Source organism: Podarcis gaigeae, assembly GCF_964106915.1.
Source record: "Podarcis gaigeae genome assembly, chromosome: 17".
NCBI lineage: Eukaryota > Metazoa > Chordata > Lepidosauria > Squamata > Lacertidae > Podarcis > Podarcis gaigeae.
Window position 1 is genome coordinate 11,930,249 of NC_139694.1, and position 15,454 is coordinate 11,945,702.

At 44.1% G+C, this 15,454-nt stretch overlaps 1 protein-coding gene across 2 annotated transcripts in view; it reads left to right on the forward strand.

The window, feature by feature from the left end:
* Nucleotides 1-10,140: 10,140 nt before the first annotated feature.
* Nucleotides 10,141-15,454, forward strand: part of LOC310834985 (uncharacterized protein) — a 35,188-nt gene continuing 29,874 nt past the window's right edge. The window contains exons 1-2 of one of the 2 annotated variants that reach the window (XM_083719617.1): nucleotides 10,141-10,309; nucleotides 13,448-13,577. In XM_083719617.1, the coding sequence (XP_083575743.1) occupies nucleotides 10,226-10,309; nucleotides 13,448-13,577 (214 nt within the window). In that variant the 5' untranslated portion in view covers nucleotides 10,141-10,225. The remainder of the gene's footprint in view (nucleotides 10,310-13,447; nucleotides 13,578-15,454) is intronic. The other variant, XM_083719618.1, reaches the window with a different exon arrangement.

Consider the following 15,454-nt stretch of genomic DNA (forward strand, 5'->3'; position numbering starts at 1 on the left):
TTAAATCAATCTTTGGATCTTTCTCACAAAATATTTCCCTTCAAAATACATCACCGGCAAGAGTCCTGGATGAAATTGCTTGTGCCAGGTCTTCAAGCAGCTTGACATGAGTTGATAAAGTCTTTCAGAGCTTTGGTTTATGCACAAAAACATCATCTGTGAGCTATATAAGAACACCTTCCATTTGAGGGAGGGGGAAAGGGGGGGGAAAGCAAAACAGAAGTGCAGTCATGTGCAGCAAAACACAGACGTTTCATTAAAGAAAAGGCAGGCACATTATTACAATTTAGCTGTAATTTGTCATAGAGCTTAGAGAGCTAAGTTAATATTCTTAGCACAGAGCACATTTCTTTGTCACAGTAGTGTGGAGGGATGCTGATGTTCCTCTTTTCTTGCAAGAAGAAAAATGTTTCAGAGCTGTTTTTCTATATGTTATCATGGTTGTGTCCTAACCTTCCTCCAAGGGACTCATTTATCTGCCCAACAGTCCTAAAAGGTAGGATGTGGACTGGACCAGGACCACTGTTTCTAGACTGGAATTTGCACCTGAATCTTCTTCAGCACAAGGTCTGCTACATCACAATTGCCATCCCAAAGGTTCTCCTGCAAATCAAGTGATGACATTGTGCTTGGATCATTCAGCTTACAGAGAGGGAAAGGGAATTTAAGGCAAATTGCAGGGTCAGTTCTAAATGGTGTGAGGTCAGGGCTTCAGGAATCCCCCACACCACCCTAATGGAGCTATCATCCTTACTTTGCATGGAAAGCAGTGTGTGTGAGGGTTCTCATTTTGCTCTTAATATTTTTTTCCACAAGAAGAGGACCCACTGTGGATGCCTGGATCAAGGCCAATCAAAATTCTGGAACCAGCACTGGCCAATGTGAAAGTGGCCCAGATTTGTCCCTGCTTTTGATGACAAGCTTATAAGAAATAAGCCTTGAGATATAAGATCTATATATTATCAATAGGAAAAGGTTTATAATTCAACTCATGAAAAAGAAATGACGCAGTCTTCAGCATAAACGGAGGTAAAAGTTACAGCAGTATTCTCCGTCCAGCTTCTGCTGCTGGCCTTGTAGAGCGTCAACCAAATATATGAACAGATAAATCTGGGGAACATTGCAGCACTTTGTTTTCTCATGGCAGGAGATGCAAAGCAAAGTAGCAAAAAGGCCAGGGTTGGGAGGGGGCGGGAAGATCATTTTATTGGCTTATAATTCAGCAAGGTTTTTTATAGTTCAAATCTAAGTGATACCAGAGAAAGAACAGAAGCCTCTCTCTCTCTCTCTCTCTCTCTCTCTCTCTCTCTCTCTCTCTCATTCATATGTGTGTGTGTATCAACAGAGTATATATACTGTAAAATAATAATGATGTTAATAATACTAATTCTGCAGAGGCATGTCTAACCTTCTGAAGTTAAAATATAATATATATGTCAGCTTTCATTCTTAAAGTTTGCTAGAGGTAACACCAATAAGTGTTTTACTAACCAAATGGTAAATTGGCAGGGAGGCAGAACACTAGAACTGGTAAAGTATAAAAGCTCTATAATCAAATGCTGAATTCAGTACATACAAGGGCATTTAATTTTGAAATCTACAAAATCTAGATTTAATGATGCTGTGAATAGTGGGACACATGTTAATATCTTGCCACCAAATATCTGAATTCTGAATTGTAAAGATTGTATGAATTTGACTTTTTGAGATATAAGAAATTGTGTGATGTATGCATCTATATCTCTAGACAGACGGACAGACAGACAGACAGACACACACACACACACACACACACACAATATTCAACACTCATAAAATACAAAAATAGGTTTTCAACAACAACACACTAAATAACACATCAGTAAAAACCAACAATGCTGTTGATGTCTTCATTGTTCATCAACAAGTTGAGAGAGAGAGAGCGTGCGCATTAAATGAGGGCATTCCAGCTGCCCTGCTCATCTACTGTCAGAGTCCAGTGCTGAGTAGGACATCATGTCAGAGGCTACAGTGTCACTGGTTTCTGCCTCTGACCCTGATGGTGGTGACCAGGGGACTTCAGAACCTGAGGTGGGCAGAAACCTGCTGAACTGGATCCCATAACACCAGGGTCCATAGAACCAGAACCAGACTCATGGGTCTAAGAAAGTAGGTACCTCCCAAAAGCCTCACTGGTCCAATGACATAGGAAGTAGGCCATAGAATGAAGAAGCAGGTCATGTTCAGGCTAGATGCATGGCCCTTTCTCTAGTTCTCCAACAAAGAGGCTGGAGCATTAGAGTGTTAGAGCCTTGAAAGACATCTGTTCAACTTCAGCGAGTTGCTCATAAGAGCTGTCCTTGGTGCTACTATGTGCCTTGTCCCATGGGCTCCTCCTGGGGAGCAGCATAACATAGCCACAAAAAGGCCCTGTCTCATATACCCACTAACCTTGCTCCAGACAGAGGAGGAACACAGAACAGAGTCACCCCCAAAAATCTCAGTGGGTGGGGAGAATTATGCAGGAGCCAGCAGGCCTTTCAATTTTGGAGCCAAACCAATAACAGCTCAATAGGTGATGACCATCACTTTGAATTGGGCTCAGAAACAAATTGGAAAGCAGTAGAGGTTGAATAATATTGGAATAATATATGCTATGAATAATGGGCCCTCAACAAGGCTCTGACAGCAGCATCCTACACCAACCTCAGTTCCTGAGCGTTCTTCAAATACAGTTTTTTGAATGGCAAGTTGTAATTCCTGAGATTTCCTTTTCAATTAAAAGATACTTGACCTGTCTGTCTAAGCATTGGGCCCCTCTAGAGGAGGAATCCAGTACCAAATCTGGTCTTATTTTTACAGTGTAAAATGTATGCAGTGTAAAGGGATTGTGCCAAAATTAATCAGATCTTTTGGGAATTGCTTTGCCAGATTTTGGCTGTTTCCTTCATCATCACCATAAGTTGCAATGATGTCATCCTTAAGCATACAGCACAAGGACACAAATGGGTTGCAAATATTTTGCAGTACCCTATCCTGAGCATGCACAACTATAACATCCCACCAACCTCTCTGCCTCCCTTAGCTATTCCAAGTCAACCACCTTGGTCTCAAGGAAACAAACTTGTTCCTGGAGAGCCAGGAGTTCATTGCACCTTCGACATACCCACGGCTTCTGTCCAACAGGGAGATAGTTGTACATGTGACAGACAGTGCAAAACAATGAAAAGCATTTATCCTACCCCCACTAGCATTCTACCTGCATAATTGTTTCTGTAGTTTAAGTTGCTTTATTGAGAGCTTGGTTTTGCTTTAGGTCAAGGGATAGTGGTGTGCCCCAGGTTTGTTGCCCTGCTGCTGAACTTGAACATCTGCTTAACTCTTATTCACCCTTTGTCAGATGGAGCTAAGGCATTTCATCAGCTAGGACTCCCTATAGCTCATGGAGGAAGCTCCCCTTGCTAGGTTGCTCTAAATTTATTTGCCTGGCTAGTTCCTTGCTAGGTCAGGACGAGTGGGGCAATGAGCAATGGGTGCTGATTGAATGGGGAATAGTCAATGATTTTTGAGTCACCTGGCAGTTGACTCCAAGGGGGGATAGGACTTCTTTCCTTACTGAGAAGGGGTCCTGTTTAAAAACTTTTAATACGGCTTCTATTTTGTTTACTGGCAACAGTATTCTAGCTCAAATAGAGTAGGCTGAGGAGACTAGCTGTGGCCATGTGGCATTCTTGGATCAGACAGATATCTTTTGTGACACACACACACACACACTCCAGTAACACCCTGAACTTCATAATTATGAGCATTCTACGGGACCATGAAAATAATGTAATGTACTCATGCACAAATATTTTCAAAAAAGCTTTTGGTTTGCACATTGCTTGAGACCCAGAGCAATTTGCAGTCATCTCGGTGATCGCAGCACAACATCCTTGTCAGCAGTTTAACAAAAGGAAGACTTCATACGGTCAGCAACACAATGCCTGCAGTTCACAGCATTTCTTGTCTGTAATGTCTGCTAATTAATTTCTTCAGTTAATTGAAAAGATTGTCAACATAAAGCCAAGAGTTCATGTGAGTTGAAGATTGGTGCCAAGATCTGCCTTAAATCAATTACAAAACTCACCACACTATTAGAATAAAAGGAAGAGCAGAAATTGCTGTCACATAGGTTTTTTTTTTAATAAGACTCTTTAAATGCTGCATTTTAAAGTGTACGCTTGAAAGGTACAATGCAAGCTTATACATATTTACTCAGATATAAGCTCCATTGAGTTCAAGGAGTTTGAAGTGTGCCACAAACCCTCATGTGCTTACAAGGTAGTTCTAGAACATCAAGGGAGGGTTCACCCCTCCTTGTAGTGAAATACAGTTCAAATACAATCTTAGAGGTCAGCCAACCTCCCACTCAGACACCACAATGACTGATGGGTTCTTATTGCCTATAACTAGCCAATTGGAATGTTTTATCATTAAGGTCCCATCTGGACTATATATTTAAGGCAGTATTATGCCAGTTTAAACAGTAATGGTGTCCATCAAATAATCCTGGGTGCTACAGTTGTTTGGAGACCATTATTTCCCCCAGAGAGCCACAGTTCCTAGAGTGATTTAGCTGTCAACCCCTCTTTCCTGGGAACTCTTGAGAATTGCAGCTCTGTGGAGAGAATAGGGGTCTCAACACCATTAACAAACTACAGTCTCCAGGATTCTTCAGGGGAATCTGTAACTGTTTAAAGTGGTATGAGACCGCTTTAAATGTATAGTGCGGAAAGAGCCTGCTGGTAAGTTACGATCCTGTTACGATCTCTCCTACAAAGATGTTCTTTTTGAGCAATACCAAATAATAGGTATGTGTCACTGTAAATTGCTTTACACTTCCAACAAACATTGCTTGATCCCCATAAATGTTGTCAAGTCATGAAGCTATTGATCTTTAATAAGGACTTTATTAACATTTCCTATCTTTAACATCTCCTAGGGTGTAAGTACCCACACTGCAGTGTTTAATAAAGACTGTAGCATCAGTTCTCATCAGCATCCATGCAGCCAGGGAAACTCAAGCCAGAGAAGAGACGGCATGGATGCTGCAACACCAATGAGAATTTGTATTTGGGCTCAGACTAATTATGAAGGAAGTATACTTTTTGGTAATTTTTGGGCTCAGCTTCCAATTAGCCTGGAAGCTCCTTCCTGGTAAAACTTTATACTTCAGACCCTCAAGTCCTGATCATTGACTGAATCACCAGTTGAATCTACACTTTAAAGAGAAAGGTGGGAATCTGCGCTTCTTAAAAGTATGAGCATACGTAACTCATGCTGTTATAGAATAGCACACTTTAGTTTTTAAGAGGTTTCCCCTTCACAGCATCCAGCCTAGGAGTGCAACCCCATAATGTTTTGTCCTTGGCAATAGATTCAGACCCTGGACCAGTTTGTACTAAGTTTGCCAAAAAAAAAAAAAAAAAAATGGGGGGGGGGAGTTTAAAAGGAAGACTTGCATTAATTCAAGTCAATAATTTGGAAACATACAGGCCACAGTTTTTGCTTGCTTGTTCTTTGCTGGCCGCCAGATATATTTTAAAATTATGGCTGCCATGGTGGCTTGAAAGGCTTCTTAACTGAAGCTCATGCTGCCGCAGTTGCTGTGTGCTGCATCCTGCAAGTTGAAAGGAAAATGGAAAGCGTTGCTAGGTAGCTGCTTGGCATGCTTAGGTTTGTCCTTGGAATGGGTCTAGCCACTTGAAATTCAATCTGGAAGTAACTCTGAATGAAGAGCTGAGCAGCCCAAATGTTTTATGGATGCTCAACAAGCTGAATCCAGACTCCAGACTGGATCTCTGTTGGGTCCCTGGCAAGAGGTGCTAGGCTTAAAGGCTGAAAACTCTGTGGCATATCAAAGACAACTGGTGGCTCTAGGATCAAAACAAAAAACTCACTGGCCTCCTAGACAGTTAGATATTATATGAATACCCCTATCAATTCTCCAGCAAGTTAAGGTTTTGCCAGGTTTTTCACTGGCTACTGCTCTTCTGCCTTCAATGGATTTTTTTAATTGCAGGCATTCACAGGTGACGATGCTTATATCCTTGCTGTGTGGAAGGCACTGTCTTCTAGCCAAAAGAGAAAGCCAGACCACTTCTTTAGTTGGTAAGCATAGTCAGTGGTAGAGCAAGCCGTTTGGGTGCCTGGGGTGGCACGTGTGCCCTGCACCTGGGGGCGGGGCCAACCGGGGTAGGACACTCTGTGGGGCCGCTGAGGAGTCTGCCTACCTCCTTCCACTCAGCTGCCCTACAGTTGAGGGGGAGGCAGCAGGAGGACCATTTGGGGAAGCGCAGAACCTGCAGGCACTCAAGCCACTGTGTCACTCCCAGGAGAGATGTGTGGCTCGGGCGCACTGTGGGCCCTGCGGTGAAGAAGAAGAAGAAGAAGAAGAAGAAGAAGAGGAAGAGGAGGAGGAGGAGGAGGAGGAGGAGGAGGAGGAGGAGTTTGGATTTGACATCCCGCTTTATCACTACCCTAAGGAATCTCAAAGCGGCTAACAATCTCCTTTCCCTTCCTCCCCCATGACAAACACTCTGTGAGGTGAGTGGGGCTGAGAGACTTCAGAGAAGTGTGACAGGCCCAAGGTCACCCAGCAGCTGCAGGTGGAGGAGCGGGGAAGCAAACCCAGTTCACCAGATTACGAGTCTACCACACTTAACCACTACACCACACTGGCCACACTGGTGAGTGCCATTTGGCATTTTGTCACCCCCCTCAGTGGTGACACCTGGGGTGGACTGCCCCCACCTCACCCCCTTCCTCTGCCCCTGACCATAGTAAAATAGGGTCTGTGTCCAAAGCAGAGCTCCATTGGTGCTGAGCCACTTCAGTTTCCTCTCCTCCTCCTCCTCCTCCATGCTGGAATCAAATCTGCTAAGGGTCCCACAACCCCTTTGAGCTGATTTTGAGGTATAGTGGAGCTGCCAGGGAGAGTTCCATTCTGCTACTGCAAGTCTCTTATGCTAGTGGAATAGGAGCATTGGAGACTCCCCTAGGGATGTTTGTATCCCTTTCTTACATCCCTGCCTTAAAAACATACTGTATTTTTTGCAGCGGCGTAGCGTGGGTTATCAGCACCCGGGGCAAGGCAAGTAATTTGCGCCCCCTAACCCGGGGCAAGGCAAGTAATTTGCGCCCCCTAACCTGGGGCAAGGCAAGTACAGTAATTTACTCTCCCAAGCAGCAGCAGCGAGGCTTCTCTTTCCCCGCGCTCTCCCGGAGCTGCTTCTTTTCTTTCCTTTTTTCTCTTTCTCCAAGGCTTTTCGCTTTCTCTCCTTAATTGATTCCCCCTCCACACCGCGGCATTTCCTGGCTGCTCCCCACCCCCTTCCCCTCTCTCTCCTCCTCGCTCTGCTTGCCTTGCCCTGCCCTGCCTGAGGGCGCCCTGAGGAGACTCCGCTCTCCCTTTTGACCAGGCGAGGTGGAAAAAAGGGGGGAAAGTCTCTTCCCGCCCCCTCGCCAGACTCCCGGCTCCGCTCGGCTCGGCTCACTACCCAGGCGGCCAGTGGAGAGAGAGCAGCAATTACCATAAAGTTCCTCTCCCTCCGCTTCGCCAAGCTGTCAAAGCCCGGCAGCAGCGGCAACGGCAGCAGCAGGCGCAGCCAGACCCCCGCCAGCCAGCCCGCCAGCCCGCCCGCCCGGCTTCCTCTCCTTTTTTTGCCTGCGGCAGAAGGCTTTGCTCTCCCCCTTCTGCGACCTCCTCACCAAGCCGAGCGAGTGCGGGCTCCCTAACCCGTGGATTTTAGTAGGGGCAGAGAGCTGCTAGTGCGAGTGCGCCCCCCGCCCAAGTTGCGCCCGGTGCGGCCGGCACCCCTGGCACCCCCCACGTTACGCCACTGATTTTTTGCTCTATAAGATGCACCTGACCACAAGACGCACCTAGTTTTTGGAGGAGGAAAACAAGAAAAAAAATATTCTGAATCTCAGAAGCCAGAACAAAAAGAGGGATTGCTGTGCAGTGAAAGCAGCAATCCCTCTTGCTGTTCTGGCTTCTGGGATAGCTGCACAGCCTGCATTCGCTCCATAAGACGCACACACATTTCCCCTTACTTTTAGGAGGGAAAAAGTGAGTCTTATAGAGCAAAAAATACAGTAGTTACTTGACAGTAATTTGCATTGAAATCAACTATCTGCACAATCCTGTGCACACCTACTCAGAGGTAAGTCCCACTGTGTCTCTAAGCAACTTTAGTAGTTGAGGGCTGCAGACAAACATCCTATATCAGAGGACAGGGAAAGGAATAATCTCAGCTGGAAGGTGATATAGGAGGTTGAACGTTTGGTACAACATTTTTATTCTACTTCACATTATATCCTGGGAATCTAGGGTTGGCCCAACAGAAAGCAATTTATGTAAAGCCTAAACTGTGACAGGAAAGACTGACATTTGCTTATAATTTCCGTGGACAGTTCATATTTTGAAAACTCTCTCCATAATAAGTAGAAAGCAGAGCATGGGTGGTGTTTGCTCACATGTTCAATGAGCAAACTGAATTGTGTGTCCAAAGTAAACATTCTTTGATCAGTGCTGCTTTCATTTGCAGGAACACATTTTTAAGGGCAAAGGGACAGAGTTCTTCTTCAAAAGCAGCAGAAATTTGCTAAAATGTGAGTGTAGGGCAGAATTAGGGGGAAAGGGGATGGGGTGCTGAAATTTTATTTATACTGGTGTTATCTTGTCTGTTAACCACAGTGGAAAGCTGTACAGTGGTACCTCGGGTAAAGAACTTAATTTGTTCTGGAGGTCCGTTCTTAACCTGAAACTGTTCTTAACCTGAGGTACCACTTTAGCTAATGGGGCCTTCCTCTGCTGCCGTGCGATTTCTGTTCTCATCCTGAAGCAAAGTTCTTAACCTGAGGTACTATTTCTGGGTTAGCGGAGTCTGTAACCTGAAGCATCTGTAACCCAAGGTACCACTGTAATTGCCCAGATGTTTCAGGTTACAATACTGGTTGGGGATGCTGAGAATTTTAGTCCAAAACTTCTGAAGGGCACCAGATTGCAGAAGGCATATTATGGGATAACAAGGATTTTGTGGCTAGATCTCAAGCTCTGTAGTTAATCACTAAAATAAAATGTCGCCAGGGTCCCAAGGATGATATTTTTCACCCTGAGATGTTGTACACTGCCACAGTGAGTGGCTGACTGAACTGCTCATAAGCTGGCAGGTTAAAAAGTGTCAGCCCTAAGTGTGAGAGTCTTCCAGATCTCAGTCCCAGAACTTGTTCCCAATGTCCTGTATAACATACGAAATCATCCTAAGGGAAAGTTCACCTGAGCATGCTCAGAGGCCATTTCTCGTGAGCCCTATGGATAGAAAGGCTTTCAGGTGTGATGATGTGCTTAATAGGTAGAGATGGGTGAATGTGTCAGGTTTGGCTTCCCACGGTTTCTCATTTGCTCATTCTTCAGTTCTTTACATTTTGGCATCAATTTGTGATATATTAAAAATGTCCTCGTAAAACTTGGTCAGCATTTTAAAGTGAACTTCTACTAATAGACACCCATGTGTGCAATTTTGCCTAAGACAAACAGGTTTGCAAAGCAATTTCCCTAATATATTGCTTTTTTGTATGTCATTTTTTATGAATACGGTATATGCATTCCTATACTCACTTTACCATAGCAGATGGATTTTTCGTACATGCTACTTGGCTTGAGAACTACATTGCAAAATTCACATAAGGGCAAATGTCAAAGGATGATTGTATTTCAGTTTGCATATTACTTGGGAAAGTGTGATTTGGGTAGGTTCACCTTTCAAAGCCAACTGCATCAAATTTCTCCTCTATCCCTACTTAGAGAGAAATCTTGAGCTCTCAACAGCAAGTTATTTATTCAATTTACAAATTAAACGATTTAATCTATTTAATTTACAAATAATTTGGCTGCATTAATTGCTGCTCACAGGTTCCTCTTAGCAATAAATAAGGAGCAGAATTATTATTTTTTAAGCCTGGGTTGTTCCCTTAGGAAGCAACCACTTATTTTGTTTCCTTGTACAGTGAGGCATTCTCTCTCCTTGCTACATACAGATAACAAAGCCCTCCTCCAAGCTCAACTGAAGGCTTTGGTTGCTCTGGAAGAAAGAGGTTATGCTGCTGTGACTCTCCCCCCCTCCCCACCCCATCGCCACTTGCCATGAGCGAAGAGCTTCTGGGCAAAGACAAACCCTGAGAACTTCCATCCAATAACAAGATGAGGAGGCTTTCCCTGGATACAGTGCATTGTAGCAACCTGAAAAGGTGTGTTTGTGTATTGCAGAGAGAACAAACAAACGAGGTGAGTGCATTGCTGCTCTTTTCGTCCCTGCTTCCCTGCTCAGTTGATCTTGAGACATTTTCTAAATTATGCTTGATCTTTCCTTTCAAGGTGTAATATTATATGCGAGGCAGAGCTGTCAGTGTGGGGAGTACTTGCTTCAGAACTGCAATCTCTCTCTCTCCCTCTTTGTCGGAGTTCTTTCAAACGGATTCATCAGACTTGTATGTGGGAAGAAGGGGGCAAGGGAGTCCTTTGTTTTGTTTCAGGAAAAGTGCCTGGGAGCAGCAAGACTGACATGTTCCTCAGCCATTTCTCTGTCTCTCACTTCAGGTAATAGCAACCCCAGGCATATCTGTAACTTCAACTGCTTAAACTAGTTTAAAGGAGCAGAGCCCCTTCTCTCTCTCTCTCTCTCTCTCTCTCTCTCTCTCTCTCTCTCTCTTCCCTCCCTCCCCTTGCAAATCTACTTTCCTGCAATAATTTAAAAGCAACAACTCTTCAGCCATTTCCCCAACAGCATTGCCAGAGGTGAGAAGCAGCTCTTGTTCCACTGAAGTGGGAAGAAAAAACGCCTCCCCCGCCCCATTTAGTTTCTGCAGGTGTTGCTTCTGCATAAGGAGGGGAACTAGGCAGTGGAACTATTTCAATGGGTCCAGGGCAGCAAGAGAGTGTGGGGCACTAAATTGGGGGTGGCAAATTTGTATCCCCCCTTCTCCAGTGACTAGCAACCACTGCAATCACTACCAGTGTTTGAAGAGAGGCACATGGGTGTATGTGTGGATGCAAGGCCATCTAAGACCTTGTTTTTGGATATTAACAGCAGCTGGGTATCAGGGTACGCAGTACCACTTCCAGGGTATGGCCTGCTGCAGGTAGTGGGGGTATCTGCAAAGTATTGACTCTGAGTATTTCTCTTTCGGGTTACCCCTTCAGGGAGCCACAAGGCAAGAGCACTCCCTAAAACTTTTGTTTCTTTTTGCCACAAACTCAGCAAAGGTGTGTCTTGAGTTAATTCAGATTGTGAATTAACATGATGACCTCAAAGTCAAAAGCACTTTTGCTATAGTTTGTTACTAGTTTGGCTGGAGAAACACAGGTTCCCTACCTACACTCCAAGCATTGAGGCTGAGTATGGGGTGTATGTTTCTCATCCCATTCTATTCACATGTTTTTGTTTCAAAACAACAACAACATGTAAACTTGCTGGCTTGGAGACAGTGATTGGATTTTTTCAAATGAGTATGCACACCTCAGGCAAGGATGCTTCTCTCAATTTCCATATCTATTTTCTGTAACTCCAGGCTCAAAATCTGTTACTGGCACATGTATTTATTTATGGGGGTGGGATGGGGGAGGGTGGTGCTTTCCAAATGAGTGCGATGGGAGATAACTTCTGAAATGTTAAAGATCCTTAAAGAGTTTCTTTAAAAAACTCTCATGGATAACTATTGCCTTTGCATGGAGCTAGGTCATTTACCTATTTAGTAAATGATACTTTCTTCCTAGCATTAGAAAATAGTAAGTAAGTAAGTAAGTAAGTGGGACGCAGGTGGCGCTGTGGGTTAAAGCCTCAGCGCCTAGGACTTGCCGATCGAAAGGTCGGCGGTTCGAATCCCTGCGGCGGGGTGCGCTCCCGCTGCTCGGTCCCAGCGCCTGCCAACCTAGCAGTTCGAAAGCACCCCCGGGTGCAAGTAGATAAATAGGGACCGCTTACCAGCGGGAAGGTAAACGGCGTTTCCGTGTGCGGCTCTGGCTCGCCAGAGCTGCGATGTCACGCTGGCCACGTGACCCGGAAGTGTCTCCGGACAGCGCTGGCCCCTGGCCTCTTGAGTGAGATGGGCGCACAACCCCAGAGTCTGGCAAGACTGGCCCGTACGGGCAGGGGTACCTTTACCTTTACCTTTAAGTAAGTAAGTAAGTAAGTAAGTAAGTAAGTAAGTAAGACTTGAAATAGAACCCTACTGGATCAGAACAAAGGACCATTTTGTGCAGCATCCTTACTTCTCATAGTGGCCGATCATACGCCTATGGGGAAGTCCACCAGAACAATTCCCAGAAACTGGTATATAAAGTCCTATCTGTTCCTGTACTGGAGATGGAATACAGCAGGGTTTCCCAAATGTGAGTTTCCAGCTGGTTTTGGACTACAACTGCCATCATCCCTAACTAGCAGGACCAGTGGTCAAGGATGGTAGGAACTGTAGTCCAAAAACAGCTGGAGACCTGAGTTTGCGAAACCCTGTATACAGTCATCATGGCTACTAGCAATCTGTAGCTTCAGATGCCCTATGTTTAATTCACATAATACGAATAGGTTGTGAAAAGATATATATCCAGTCCCCTAGTATGCAAGGCCCAAAAAGTCAATGGATTTTTTTTCCTGGCAAGCAGTAGAGTCCTGCAGCCAAATTGTTCTGTGAACCGCCCTGAGACCCCCAGGTATAGGGCGGTGTATAAATTCAATAAATACCATAGTTTTCGTTCTATAAGATGCACCAGACCACAAGACGCACCTAGTTTTTGGAGGAGGAAAAGAAGGAAAAAAAATATTCTGAATCTCAGAAGCCAGAACAGTAAGAGGGATCGCTGTGCAGTGAAAGCAGCAATCCCTCTTGCTGTTCTGGCTTCTGGGATAGCTGCGCAGCCTGCATTTGCTCCATAAGACGCACACATATTTCCCCTTACTTTTAGGAGGGAAAAAGTGAGTCTTATAGAACAGAAAATATGGTAAATAAAATAAAAATAAATATACCAAATCTTATATATTTTCTTGGAAGGAAATTCCACTGATTTCACTGCAGCTTGCTTCTAACCACATCTGTTTAGGATTCCAAACTTAGTTTTCCCCAAAGCTGGGAAGACTTGAAACAGGACTATGAAGGAACCCATTCAAAATTAGCAGTTAACAATGCAGGAAAGAAAGGAGGGTGTTTGTATAGAACCTAGCCTAGTGTACTTACTGTAGGTAAAATATACATTCCTCACTCTGCCCACACCCACCACAGACCTTTTGTCCCTGAAGGCTTGCCCAGAAGGAAATGAAGCTATCACACTGAAAAAGTGTCCCTACTCTGCTCTAGAATAAAGTGAGGATTTCTAATTCTTTGGTGTAGCAGAATCAAGTTCTTCTTACAGTAGTTTACTGCACTGATTCAGATTGTAGGATTTGTTTGGACTATGGGAATCTATGCCAGTCACTTCCAAAAGAACGACGGTCAGATCCTTACGGCAATTACAGATCCATCTCAAGCCAACTGGATTGCGATCCATGCCGACACCTGCAAAAGTAAGAGCATCTCTCTCTCTCTCTTTTTTTTTTTTTAAAAAAGCATCAGCCACTGCTGTGACTCACACCTTAATCTTCTCTCTTGGCCTTTGAAGGATAAAGTGCTATTTCTGTCCACACCAATAATTGCTGAACACATTCCTGTAATCCTTCTTACAGTACAGTATTTGCATGCTTAAAAATAATGTATCCCTTCATAGTGACTTCATACAGCGCCTTTTACCCATTAAGTAGCCAAAATAAGTTTAATTAATGGCATATTTATGGTGACATTATTAGCGGCATAGTTTCTCAATGTAATAGACTGTGCTGGTTTGAGCCATTTGCTCCCCCCTTTAAAATCTGTTAGTTCTGTGAAAGGAATGGATAGAGGCCCAAGTAGAAACTCCTCAGCACTTTGTCAGACTTAAGTTCCTAGGATTCCTTGAGGAAATAATGATGGTCAAAGGGGGAATGAACCCAGCATAGGTTTGCAATGGAAATGGGACCTTGGCTTTGGCTGGATGGTTACTCAAGGCAACTGTCCATTTCATCAGACCTTACACACCAATTAGACTACGTATAAGGCACCTTCCTATGTTTTTGCACTTTTCACAAGGGAACAATTTGAAACAGTTGCCCAGTCATTCATGACTTATCTTTGCTGCCATGGCATGAGGGCAGAGGGCCTTCTTGGTAGTGGCGCCTACTCTGTGGAACGCCCTCCCATCAGATGTCAAAGAAATGAACAATTATCTGATGTTTGGAAGACATCTGAAGGCAGCCCTGTTTAGAGAAGCTTTTAATGACTGAGGTTTAAATGTATTTTTAATCTTTTGTTGGAAGCCGCCCAGAGTGGCTGGGGAAACCCAGCCAGATGGGCGGAGTATGTATGTATTTATAAATAAATATTATCTAGGCCTAGTCACTATATTCCCCACCCCCCAGATAATATGTCTTCATTCTAGTGCCACTGGTTTGTGGTAGAAACTGATGTTGGCATGGAGATACGTGGAAGAATGACATGCCACCCAGATTCCATGTGTGATATCATTATAGTAAGGCTAGCACATGCTGTGTTAAGTCTGTTGTGAACACAAACTAACAGATTAAAATCCAAAAAAAGGAAAAGCAAAATCTTAATGATTTACTAAGAAAAAACAATGATTTTGAACTTTTGTTCACGGGACTGCAGCTGCCACATTAATTACAAACCCAATTTTAATATAAAAGAGCAGATTTCAAAATGTCCCATGGAGAGAAGCAATTTATTTTTACATCCAGTAATAGGGTGTACACACACCCTACGTGTAAAGTAGAGCACTCTGCCTTGGGATAGGGTGCAGTTTCCATCGCCTGAAGCCTACAAAGTGATTTTGAACATGGTTCCAAAAAGAGCTGATGTTGCAAGACTTTTGTCATCGGAATGAAGCAATTGTTATGCAAGATTGTGTGGTCAAGATTATGGAATGAGGCAGTGTAAGCTGTTTGCAATGGACATCCATTTAAGGCATCCAGTCCACTTGACATTGTACATGTTTTTCCTGTTAGCCATGTGGATTGGAGAATGTGCAAGTCCACAGAGCCTTCAAACAGTGATGATGCTAAAAACTGCAACGCACAAGGTTTATTACACATGCTTTAATATTGCATTAGATCAGTTCATTGTGTCAGGTAGGTCATGGCTGAACCCTGTCTTTACCATCTGCCCACAGTGCTAGGGACAGTGCTAGGAATAATAGATGAAAGCAACCCTGCACAGGTTTGGGATGGGTTTCATTTCTCATGGAGTAAGCACAGAGAGCCCCCACCCCACCCCATGCCTGTTGCCAAACATACTGGGGATTTGCATACAGGCTTCCAGCTGAGAGTGCTATTTCCAGATCCAGCATCTCTTG